At 37.4% G+C, this 11672-nt stretch overlaps 1 protein-coding gene across 2 annotated transcripts in view; it reads left to right on the top strand.

The window, feature by feature from the left end:
* The window catches only part of RPRD2 (regulation of nuclear pre-mRNA domain containing 2), a 90752-nt gene that overhangs the window by 73089 nt on the left and 5991 nt on the right, over positions 1-11672 (top strand). For both annotated transcript variants that reach the window (XM_060090470.1, XM_060090471.1), the window contains exons 8-10: positions 4890-5172; positions 6431-6691; positions 8900-9100. In XM_060090470.1, coding sequence (XP_059946453.1) covers positions 4890-5172; positions 6431-6691; positions 8900-9100 — 745 coding nt within the window. The remainder of the gene's footprint in view (positions 1-4889; positions 5173-6430; positions 6692-8899; positions 9101-11672) is intronic.

Below are 11672 nucleotides of genomic sequence, written 5' to 3' on the forward strand. Positions count from 1 at the left end.
CTAGAATTGCCATTTGATTTTTCTTCAGAAATAATTCGATTTTTCTGGTAAAATTCTGTCAGTCTATTTTCATTTTTTCCTCTCTCATTTTTTTTTCAGTCTTCTTTGTTTTATTTTGTAACACTCTCAAACTTAAAGAAATAATTTAAGTATATTATGAAGACCTTTTCTGGGGGGGGAGTCATTTGAAAATAAGTATAACTGATTCACTTTGCTGTACAGCAAAAACGAACACAACACTGTAAAGCAGCTATACTCCAATAAAAATTAATTAAAAAAGAATGAAGATAAGTAAATATATACATAAATAAATAAAATAAAAATAAACACACACACCCCAAAAAAGAAAAGAAGTTGTTGACACCCCATTACCCACAAATATTTTCATGAGTATTTTCCTCCAAGACAATTATTTTCTCCTTCATAACCATAAGGTATAGCTGTTTAATCATGAAATTAATTGATACATTTCATGCATTATTATCTAATCCTCAGCCCCTATTCAAATTGACCAGTTTTTATAACAAAAGCTCCTGTCCAGAATCACAAGTTGCATTTATTGCATTCCCGTTTTCCATTGATCTGGAACAGTTCCTCAGTCTTTTCTTCAATTTTCATGACCTAAATATGTTTGGAGATAACAAGTCAAATAGTTTGTCCAGTGTCCCCCAATTTGGATTTATATGATGTTTCTTTGTGATCAGATTGAGGTTATATATCTTCAGTAGGAATATCACAGAAGTGATTGTGTTCTTCTCATTTCATCCTTTCAGTTAGCACACAAGTTTGATTTGTTTTACTACCTGTAACATGCCCTTTCGTATCTTATTAGTGTGGCATCTTCCCAGCTTGTCCACTGAAAAGTTTTCACTTGGTAATTGCTGTGGGTTGAATTGTGTACCCCAGAAGATAATGTTGAAGCCCTAACTCTCTGGTACACGTGAAAACGACCTTACTTGGAAATAGGGTCTTTACAGATGTACTCAAATTAAGATGAGGTCATTAGGATGAGCCTTAATCCAATATAACTGGTGTCCTTGTAAGAAGACGGAAATTTGGATACAGGTGCACACAGGAATAATATCATGTGACAACCAAGACAGATATTGTAGTGATGCATCTGCAAGCCAAGGAATTCCAAGGGTTGATGGCCACCACCAGAAGCTAGGAAAAGGCAGGGAAGGGTTCTGCTCAGTCGTAGAGGGATCATAGCCCTGCTCACACTTTGATTTTGGACTTTTAGCCTCCAGAATTATGAGACAATAAATTGCTGTTGTTTTAAGCCACTCAGTAATAAAGTACCACAACACTAGGAAACTATACACTAATTAATAAGTGTCTTGTGGGGAGGTGTTTTGAAACTATGCAAATATTTTGTTCCTCTTCAGTTTCAGTTTATTCATTTATTTATATCAGTATGGACTCAGTCATATTTAGTCAGTGTCCTAATTCATTACTAACTACTGATTCATTGCAAAATAATTATTTTGATGCTCAAATTGTCCCAGTGGGAGCTCCTTTCAAGCCACTTTCTGTGTTCTTTTGACATATACCCATCATTTTTTGAGCGTTTCCTTATTTTTGGAGCAAGGTATTCCAGGTTTATCTTGCACTTTTCTGTCCAGCCCGGGAATCAGTCATTTCTCCAAGGAGCCTTGGTTCCTTTTAGTGAAAAACGATATTTCGAAACCAAGATCTGAGTTCTAGGTGTACTTATTACTATTGGGATATCACTGCTTCCAGACCATATCAGTGTACAGAGGTAGGAAATGTGTGTGTGTGTGTCTGTGTGTGTGTATGTGTGTGTGTATTTAACCTTTATACATACATTTACATCTATATATATTTCTGTATCTGTCTATATATGTCAAAAACCATGAGTTCACACTATTATCTCCAATCCCAGTCTAACACTACGAGGTTCATTCTAGTTTTCTCCGTTTCCACATTTATAATTGCTTTTTCTAAAAATGTAAAATCTTGCTCCCCTTATCTTCAACATAATCACTTATTTGATCATTGCCCATGTGTATAACCAGTTTTTCAGCACTTCCATCCCTCCCAGCCATCTCTGTTGGCTTTCTTTTTATCTTGCTTAGGCTTCAACATCCCATGCAATGCCTTCCTCCCATGCAATCATTTTCCTCACCCCATTTTGGCTCGGTTACCTAACCTAGGCGACCAAGGCTTCGCTTCAACTCTTGCTAATGAATTTTGGACTGAATTGTTCAAGATGGGATTTTCTATATTTTCTTGAACGTAGAGATCATAGCTATTTGGGTTTTGCTAGGTAATTCCAGTGTTGGCTATACTTGTTTTGAGTCTGTTCATAGTGTCTGTCTTTTATCTCTTGGCATGCTTGCTAATTTTTTATTGAATACTGAACATTGTATATGAAAATATTTCTGGAGTCTCAGTGATTTCTCTTCCTACAGAAAGGATTCACCCTTTCCTTTGCTAGGCAGATATTGTGAGAGCTTATCATATATATTTTTTAATTTATTTATTTATTATGTATTTATTTTGGCTGCGTTGGGTCTTCATTGCTGTGCACAGCTTTCTCTAGTTGCAGTAGGCGGGGCCTACTCCTCACTGTGGTGCATGGGCTTCTCATTGCAGTAGCTTCTCTTGTTGCAGAGCACAGGCTCTAGGCACACAAGCTTCGGTAGTTGTGGCACGCAGGCTCAGTAGTTGTGGCATGCGGGATCTAGAGCACAGGCTCAGTAGTTGTGGCACATGGACTTCGTTGCTCCATGGCACGTGGGATCTTCCCGGACCAGGGATCGAACCCGTGTCCCTTGCATCGATAGGCGGATTCTTAACCACTGTGCCGCCAGGGAAGTCCAAGAGCTAATCATATTAATCAAATCTGAAACTCAACTGACTTCAGGCTGAATTGCAGTTTGGGCAAACTTTTGATTTCCTCTGGTTCATCCAGCTTCTAAGTCACAGATTTTTCCCACTGAGAGCCTGCGACATCACTAGGGCCCCTCCTTCGTTGTGTGATTTGAACACTAATCCTTGTCTCTTCTGCACCATGAGACTATGTTTAACTCTGCTTTGCTTTTCAGAATTTTTCTGCTTGACTTCTTTAATTCCCTCTTAAGCAAACTTCATAATTCAGCAAATATCTTTTTTTTTAATTGGAGTATAGTTGATTTACAGTGTTCTGTTAATTTCAGGTGTACAGCATAGTGATTCAGTTATACATATACATATGTTTGTTCTTTTTCAGATTCTTTTCCCCTGTAGGTTATTACAGAATATTGAGTAGAGTTCCCTGTGCTATACAGTAGGTCCTTGTTGGTTATCTATCAGCAAACATCTTGAAGGATAAGCAATAGCATATTGTTGAGCCAGTTCTGTCCTTCCTCTTTCATCAAAATTTTGGCCTTGCTAATTTTTTCTAATTTATCTCTACAGGCCAGCAAGACTTTTAAAAGTTATCCTTTTTTCTTTATATTATTTAGTAGTAACCCTCTGCCTTTTCCTTTTGCCTGAATTCTCAAATTCTTGCCTAGCTCCCCAAAATCAGCAGGACCCTGAGAGAAAAGGCAGCTGCAGAATGTCAGCTTGACTCTCCTCATGGTTTTCCCCTGCTATAGAATTTGCCACTTGGGTTTTCGTTGCCTTAGCACTCTACAGTACATTCAAATATGTGTGTGTGCACGTGCGTGCATGCGTGTGAGTGTGTATAGATATGTATGTGTATATATCTGGCTTTTCTAGTTGTTCTTGATGGGAGCATTGCTGTGCTACAAACTACTCAATTATGAAACAAAATCTCAATTCTAGCATATTATTTTCCGTTCCACTCCATTTTTAAAATAATGCTTCTTGTTCAACCAACCAAAATGATTCCACAATCTATTGTTCCAAGACCCTTAACAAAAAAAAAAGAAAAAGACACACAGCTTCAAGACACTGGCAATTAAGATAATCAGATGAATAGGATTTAAGCCAGATGATCAAGATTAACAACAGCAGTGGTACATTGTATTGATTGTATGTACCCTTGATATGATATGATGACAATCACACTTTACCTCTGTGGTCTTCCTCCCCAAAACCCATAACCCCAGTCTAATCATGAGAAAAACATTAGACAAACCTCAGTTAAGAGATAGTCTACAAAATACCTGACCAGTACTCTTCAAAACTGTCAAGTTCATCAAAAACAAGGAAAGTCTAACAAACCATCACAAACAAGAGAAGCCTAGGAGATGTGACTACTAAATTATGGGATCCTGGAATAGAAAAAGAACATCAGATAAAAACTGAGGAAATATGCATAAAGTATGGGCTTTAGTTAATAATATTATCAAAATTGGTTTATTAATTGTGACAAATGTTTATTAATTGTGACAAATGTATCATACTAATGTTAGGTGTTAATAGGGAAAATTGGGTGTGGGTTATATGGGAACTCTCTATTTTATCTTCACAGTAATTTTGTACACCTAAAACTTTTAAAATAAACAGTTTCTTTTTTTTAAAAAAATCAATAGTATTTGACCTCTCAGGCTATGCTTTATTTATTGATTTGATTTTTGTCTTCTTAGTCATTGCTGTATCTCCAGTACCTAGAAGAGTGGCCAGCACATTTAGGCTCTTGATAAATATTGGTTGCTTGGAGGGATACAGAGGAGCAAGGGAGGATGAATTGCAGATAACTTCTAAGTCTCTAACTTGGGCGACTGTGGATGGTAATATTGACGTAGGGAATATAAAAAGCAGAGATTGGAAACTACTCCATGCTTGACAGATGATATTTTCTTGTTTTATACCAGTGATATAGTAGTTAATAATAATGAAGAAATCTGATCAAGTCAAAATGGTAGCTTCTTGGTTACTTCTCAGAGGAGGAAACTCTTCTTTTTCTCTTTTAGGCATATAAAACCTTCGCTAATCGAGTGAACAATTTAAAGAAAAAGCTGGATCAATTGAAGTCAACCCTTCCTGATCCTGAGGAATCACCAGTCCCTTCCCCAAGCATGGATGCTCCCTCCCCAACTGGCTCTGAGTCTCCTTTTCAAGGAATGGGAGGTGAGGAATCCCAGTCACCAACCATGGAGAGTGAGAAATCTGCCACACCTGAGCCTGCAACAGATAATCGTGATGTGGAAGACATGGAACTCTCAGATGTGGAAGATGATGGGTCAAAAATCATTGGTATGTCCTATATGATTAGTAGACAACTTGCTCCTTATCTGTTTTGCCTTCCCCACCAATAAATTTATCACAGGCAGGTATTAAAAGATGGTTTAATCCTTGTAAAATTAGAACACCAAGTTAGTATTGTCTGTAGAGCAGTGGTTCAGGATTTGGTATGCCACGTACGTTGAGAATCATTGCTTAAGATCTGTGCTGTTCAGGGAATTCCCTGGTGGTCCAGTGGTTAGGAATCTGTGCTTCCGCTGCCAAGGACCCAAGATCCTGCAAGCCACGTGGTGTGGCAAAAACAAAAACAAAGCAAAATACACACTGGATTCTAGGAACTTAGTGCTTTAAAAAAGAGTGAAAATATCTCATTAATAATTTATATTTATAACTTATTAAAATGAAAATATTGGGGATATATTGAGATAAGTAAAATATTAAAATTAATTTTCCCTGTTTTTCTTTTTTTGATATGGTTACTAGAAAATTTAAACTTACATATGTGGCTTGAATTACATTTCTTTTAAACAGCACTGCTCTAAAGGGAGGGCCACTTATGCTGGGATTCCTTATTCTCTGTCACTCTTGACCTTCAAGATTCCAAAGCCACATTTTGTTAACCACACTTTCAGAATTAACCTGGATTGGTGAATTGTTTCTCTGACATCCCCAGCTTTTATAATTATTCTTATTAGGCAGTTTGACTTAGGTTGGATTTAATGCCCTATCCATATAGTGCATTGCCTTTAAAGTATTAAGAGGAATGTATTGCAGGGGCATCAAGAGTTAAAACATTGCATTAGTGCCTGATTGCACCCCCAGTAGACCAACTTCAGGAGGCCAAAGGATAATACATTAATATAGGTACAGAGTTTCTGTTCTTAGAAAGCTCTCAGGTTAATAATGGCAAGGAAAAGACAGGACAATTTATGACATAAATATTACTGAAAGACAGACCACAAATGTGTACCAAATAATAACATGCTTCCAAAAATGTACAAATTTAATATACAGAGACTAAGAAGATGTAAAGAAATCATTAAATGTAAGATAAAAGATGTATTTGGGGAATTCATTTTAAGCAGCTATTAAAGGTGGGAAGGTTCATAAATTATAAAGAGCATGACTTTTTTAAAAAATCATGAAGTGAATGATTTTTCTCTAAAGCATAGTACTTTTTAGGAAATATTAGGACATGTTAATTCATATTGGAAGCAGAGTCTGGAAAGTAGTAGGATGCAATACCATCTCTTTTCTTTTTTTTAAACAGTAGAAGACAGGAAAGAAAAACCTGTGGAGAAGTCAGCTGTATCCACTGCTGTACCTACAAAGCCAACAGAAAGTATCTCAAAGGCCTCTTCATGTACTCCAGTGCCTGTGACCATGACAGCAACCCCACCTCTTCCAAAGCCTGTGAATACTTCTCTTCTCTCCCCTACTCCAGCACTGGCTTTGCCAAACCTGGCTAATGTGGATCTGGCAAAGATCAGTTCCATCCTTAGCAGCCTGACATCAGTCATGAAAAATACTGGTAAGTAGCCCCAGTAAAGAAGATAAAAGGCTTATTTCCACCTTTCTAATTGAACCGTCAATCTGGGTTTTGTTTCTGTTTTTTAATTTAAAGTAATTTTTTAATTAAAAAATAAAAATAGGGACTTCCCTGGCGGTCCAGTGGGGAAGACTCCATGCTCCCAGTGCAAGGGGGCCTGTGTTCCATCCCTGGTCGGGGAGCTAGATCCCGCATGCATGCTGCAACTAAGACCCAGTGCAGCCATAATTAATTAATAAATAGATACATACATATGTACCACTACATGGTCATCATAGAAAAATTAGAAGATAAGTTAAAAGAATAAAATATCCATAATTCTGCCATCCCAAAGGAAACCACTTGTGTTTAACCTTACAAGTGTGCGTGTGTGTGCGCGCACGTGCGCATGTGTGTGTGTGTATGTGTGTGTGTTTGGGGAGATAAAATGTTAGTAATAATTTTTCTTTCAGTAATTGAAGCATATTGCGTATACAGTCCGTCCTCCATATTCACCGGTTCTGCATCTGCAGGTTCCACATCCAAGGATTCAACCAACCATGGATTGAAAATATTTGGGGGAAAAATTTTTTCAGAAAGTTCCAAAAAGCAAAACTTGAACTTGTCATGCCCCAGCAACTATTTATATAACATTTACATTGTATTTACAACTATTTATATTGTATTATGTATTATGAGTAATCTAGAGATGATTTAAAGTATATGGAAGGACAGGGAGTTCCCTGGCGGTCCAGTGGTTAGGTCTTGGCGCTTTCACTGCCATGGCCCAGGTTTAATCCCTGATCAGGGAACAAAGATCCCGTAAGCCATGTGGCACGGCAAACAAACAAACAAACAAAAGTATATGGAAGGATGTGCGTAGGTTATATGCAAATACTATACCATTTTATAAGGGACTTGAGCATCCACAGATTTTGGTATATTCAGGAGTCCTGAAACCAACCCCCCATGGGTACTGAGGGACAACTGTACTCTTCTGCAAGCAGCTACTTAAAATTTAACTACATATCATGGATGTTTTTGTAAGTCATTAAACATTCAGCTATATCATTTAATAGCATTCAATAATTTATGTAAGCCTTTATTAGAACATCTAGTGTGTTTCCAATTTTTCGCTGTTACAAAGAATACTGTAATGAACAACCTTGATGCTAAAATTTTATGCACAACCCTTCTTAAAAGGGTTGATAAGTATATGGGACTTTTTTAATGGAAGTTTTAATGAAGATAAATAAAGTAGAGCCCCTCTACATGCTCATGACTCATCTTCAACACTGTAAACACATGGCCAATCTTGTTTCTGCTATGCCCTATTCAATACTGATTATTTTGAAGAAAATCCCAATTATTTCATTTCTTCATAAATAACTAAATATTTATTTCTAAAAGATAAAGACTCTAAAAAATTCAGCATGTAGGTTTTTAAGTCTTTTCATGTTATAACTAAAATGATCTCCAAAAAACGTACTATTTTATGTACCAAGTATATGAAAGTTCCCATTGTTCCTCAGCCTCTCCAACCTGTTTTGTTTTATACTTTGCCAAATTCAGTCTTAAAAAAATTGTTCGTTTGCATTCCTTTGATTAAAGATGTGGTTAAAATTTCTTTCATATGCTTATCATTTTTGTGTGTGAAATACCTGTTTATATTTTTGGTTGTTAAAAAAATCAAAAATCATTTCTTCTTTATATACCATTTTTCCTATGTTAAGAATCAACCCAGTATTTTAAAATGTAAAAATGTAAAGATTGCTTATATAACGTCATTTTAAAGTCCATTTCAAAAGGAAATAACTTACTTATCACATAGAATTATGCAGTGGCCAAGTCTGATCATAATTAGCCAGCAATATCTATTGAGCACTTAGAGGAGTCTGAGGTGTAGGTTCCATTTGGTAGAGAAAAAAGAAATAGGTTCTCTGGTCTCCTTCTGTTGGGGCTCTGAAAACTAGTAAATACATATGAAAAAAATGACTTAATACTTATCTAATTTAACAGTGTTCCAAGTAGATAGGAGCAAGTCTTAATCTAATTTTCAGATTTTTTCTTTGTACAAGATGGACAATTTGTGGATCATTCACAGAAGAATTCCTATTAAACATACCATATTCAATTAAGTGACTGGAAAGTATCATGAATTTATAGGTCATTTTGAATTGCATTTTCTTGAGTTAATCTTTCTGCCACCAGGGGTCAGTCCTGCATCAAGACCTTCTCCAGGAACTCCTGCAAGTCCCAGCAACCTCACCAGTGGTCTGAAAACACCTGCACCTGCCACGACAACATCTCATAACCCTCTAGCAAATATCCTCTCGAAGGTGGAGATCACCCCAGAGAGCATTCTGTCTGCTCTTTCCAAAACCCAGACACAGTCAGCCCCTGCACTGCAAGGTAAACTGACATGCGCTAGAGGGACTTGAATCGTGAATGTTTGTCTCTGGCTTAATCCTGGATTCCATTTCTGAGGAATCCAATGCTATGAAATGTATAGTACAGTTAATTCATTATTCTCTTTATCATGTACAAGCCAGCATTTATAGAATTCTGAAATGTCAAAGCTGAAAGAGACTTTAAATATCCTCTAGTCCGATACCCTCCTCAGATGAGGAAGTTAACACTCAGTGAGGTAATGTGACCTGCTTAAGATCACACATCTGTCTGTTCAGTGAAGAGCTGAGACTAAAAGCCAGATTTCTTGACTGGAGTCCAGTATTCTTTCACTTAAACCATGTATCCCAACCTCTTAGTATAAGTTAGTACAGGTTGAGTTTTACACATTTTAATGTTAACTGAAGCTAAAGACAGTAAGAAAGATCAATCTACTATCAGAACTCTTATGATTATCTCTTTTTTTATGTCCTAATGTTTTATAGAGGCCTCTATAGATATCATACCTTTTCTGATTTTCTGCCTAGCTATTATCGCTACTTTATTTGAACCTCTCTCTTCAGCTTTGCTAATTATCTTGTTTTGTGCTAAAACTGTCTACTTCTAACATTTTTTCATAAAGCTTACCTTGCTCTTTGTTCTCAGACCCTCCAGATACCAACCTCAGTATAATTATGCAGTGAATTACACCTTCAATGTAGTGACTTACTCTTTATCAATAGTTCTCAACCAGGAGCCTCCAGGGGACATTTGGCAATGTCTGAAGACGTTTTTGTTTGTCACAGCTGGGGTCGGGGTGGGGGTGCTGTACCTCTAGTGGGTGGAAGCCAGGGATGCTGCTTAACCCTACAATGCATAAGACAGTCCCAACAACAAAGAAGTATCCCGCCCAAATGTCAGTGGTGCTGAGATCCTGCTTTATATGAATAGAGAGCAGCAGTACAGGTATCTGTTAATTTTCTTACTTCCTAAACTGTTCTGTAAGTGTATCCGCAAGGCACTGTATTATAGTGAGCTTTGTCTTACCATGTAAGAGAATTTTGTTACACATAACTAAATACTGTGAAATAGTAATCCACAGCTCTACATATTGGAACCAGCAAAAGAATTAATGGTGATGCTACAGTGCATCTCATACTACTGATTTCAGGGATAATTAGTTTGAGAGATTGGCATGTTTATATGGTTTCTCCCTTCCACTCCCTCTTCTATCACCATCCTATAGTTATAGTAAAAATTTTGAACTGACTTGTATTTTAACTTCTTATATAGATATAATACTTAGATCTTAAAGAAGAAGCTTTTTCTTTCAGCAGATTGTAACAATAGTATCATGTGGACCTTCTCATCAGGCAAAATTTGAACAGAACTAGGTGTGTTATGACAAAATGAAAAGTGGGAATCTCAGGAAACAAGCTTTGTGGAATAACAGGGCAGTTTATCACCTTTCAGTTCCTTATGGAATGTGGAATTCTCCTAGCCTTTTTTTTTTTATTATTCTTTTTTTTTTTTTTTTTTTTGTGCGGTACGCGGGCCTCTCACTGTTGTGGCCTCTCCTGTTGCGGAGCACAGGCTCCGGACGCGCAGACTCAGCGGCCATGGCTCACGGGCCCAGCCGCTCCGCAGCATGTGGGATCTTCCCGGACCAGGGCACGAACCCGTGTCCCCTGCATCGGCAGGCAGACTCTCAACCACTGCACCACCAGGGAAGCCCCTCTCCTAGCCTTTTAAAAGAACTGTGTCCAGCAACTTAAATAGGTACATTTCTTCAAAGACCATAAAGGAAATCTCTTAGAACTTTGCTCTGAATGTGTCACCCACAACCATTATTGACTGATTTTCAGTACAAAAGAATGACTTCAGGGCTTCCCTGATGGCGCAGTGATTGAGAGTCTGCCTGCCGATGCAGGGGACACGGGTTCGTGCCCCGGTCCGGGAAGATCCCACATGCCGTGGAGCGGCTGGGCCCGTGAGCCATGGCCGCTGAGCCTGCGCGTCCGGAGCCTGTGCTCCGCAACGGGAGAGGCCTGCGTACCACACACACAAAAAATAAAATAAAATTTAAAAAAAGAATGACTTCAGTAGGCAGAGGCCATAGACTATGGTTTAAGATTGAAGAAAAGTAATATTTAGGAGTAAGAGATTATTTCAGCTATTACCAGAAATCTGAGTAGTATCTTTGTTAAGAAGATGGTCTTCTGAAGAACTTATTTCACAACAGCTGAAAGATAATGCTGAAATATCTTTTTTAAATCATGATATTATCATATCTCACTTTCTAGTGCTTGAAGACTTCTGGTTTTGGTAAGAGCAGTTACTACTAAGAATTAAATCAGACTGTTAGGAAGGGGAAAATTATATAGCCATGGACCTTTTTGGAAATGAAACATGGATTTTTTTTTTCAGGAGGATCATAACTGAAATAAACAATATTTCAATTATTTGGATATTATCAAACACTGGATAATAAAAGCCATGCATCATTATTTAGAAGTTGATGGCATTTGAAAATGTCACAAGGATGGAGCAACCTTAAAATTCTTAAGACCTTAAATCTCTTAGCAAATAAGGATAA

This window comes from Mesoplodon densirostris, chromosome 2 (assembly GCF_025265405.1).
Source record: "Mesoplodon densirostris isolate mMesDen1 chromosome 2, mMesDen1 primary haplotype, whole genome shotgun sequence".
Lineage (NCBI taxonomy): Eukaryota > Metazoa > Chordata > Mammalia > Artiodactyla > Ziphiidae > Mesoplodon > Mesoplodon densirostris.